Source organism: Eimeria mitis, genomic scaffold (assembly GCF_000499745.2).
Source record: "Eimeria mitis Houghton genomic scaffold, Emh_scaff4290, whole genome shotgun sequence".
Lineage (NCBI taxonomy): Eukaryota > Apicomplexa > Conoidasida > Eucoccidiorida > Eimeriidae > Eimeria > Eimeria mitis.
The window spans coordinates 2,191-2,861 of NW_013572610.1; the positions used below are offsets into that span (position 1 = coordinate 2,191).

The 671-nt window shown below is 59.5% G+C and overlaps 1 protein-coding gene across 1 annotated transcript in view; it reads left to right on the forward strand.

Annotated features, from left to right (window-relative positions):
* Positions 1-671, forward strand: part of EMH_0074020 (uncharacterized protein) — a gene marked incomplete at both ends in the record, with an annotated part of 2,774 nt that overhangs the window by 820 nt on the left and 1,283 nt on the right. Inside the window, one exon of the mRNA XM_013499409.1 lies at positions 291-443. Within this exon, the coding sequence (XP_013354863.1) occupies positions 291-443 (153 nt within the window). The remainder of the gene's footprint in view (positions 1-290; positions 444-671) is intronic.

The window sequence follows — 671 nt, forward strand, 5'->3', positions numbered from 1 at the left end:
CTGTAGATGTGCAGCAGCAATCTGCAGCTGCAGCAGCGCAGCGTGGCGATAGAAGCCGCAGTTTATATAGTGCTGTCCCCCCAGCAGCAGCAGCCGCAGCGAGAGCGCATGCAGCTTCTTTGGCTGTTCTAGGGCCCCACGAAGATCAGCTGGGGTGTATACTTCTAGACTGTCTCTTAACTCCTCCACTATATCCGCAGGAAAAAACAAATACGCGTTGTCTCCTCCTCCTGCTGCTGCTGCTGCTGCAGCTGCTGCTGCTGCTGCTGTTGTTGCTGTTGCTGCTGGAGCTGGAGCTGGGGCAGCAGCTGTACCAGCAGCAACTGGAGCTGTACCGCCACCCTGCTGCTGCTGCTGCTGCTGTGGTTCTGTCTCTTCTGCATGCGCTGCAGCCCCATTCAACTCTAAGGAACGAGAAGGAGACAGAGACCCTGGGCCTCTTGGTGGGGTTGGCGGGAGGAGACAAAAGGAGACACCCCACTCCTTCGCTGTCTTGAGGCGAGCGAGCCGCGGCAGCTGCTGCGTAACAAAAGCATAGAGAGCAGCAGCACTCTTCGCCTGGCCTGCAGCTGTGTCCCCAGAGAACCCATCACCACCACCACTGCTGCTGCTGCTGCTGCTGCTGCTGCTGCTGCTGCTGTCGATGGCTCGGTCTCCCCCCCTGCTGCAGC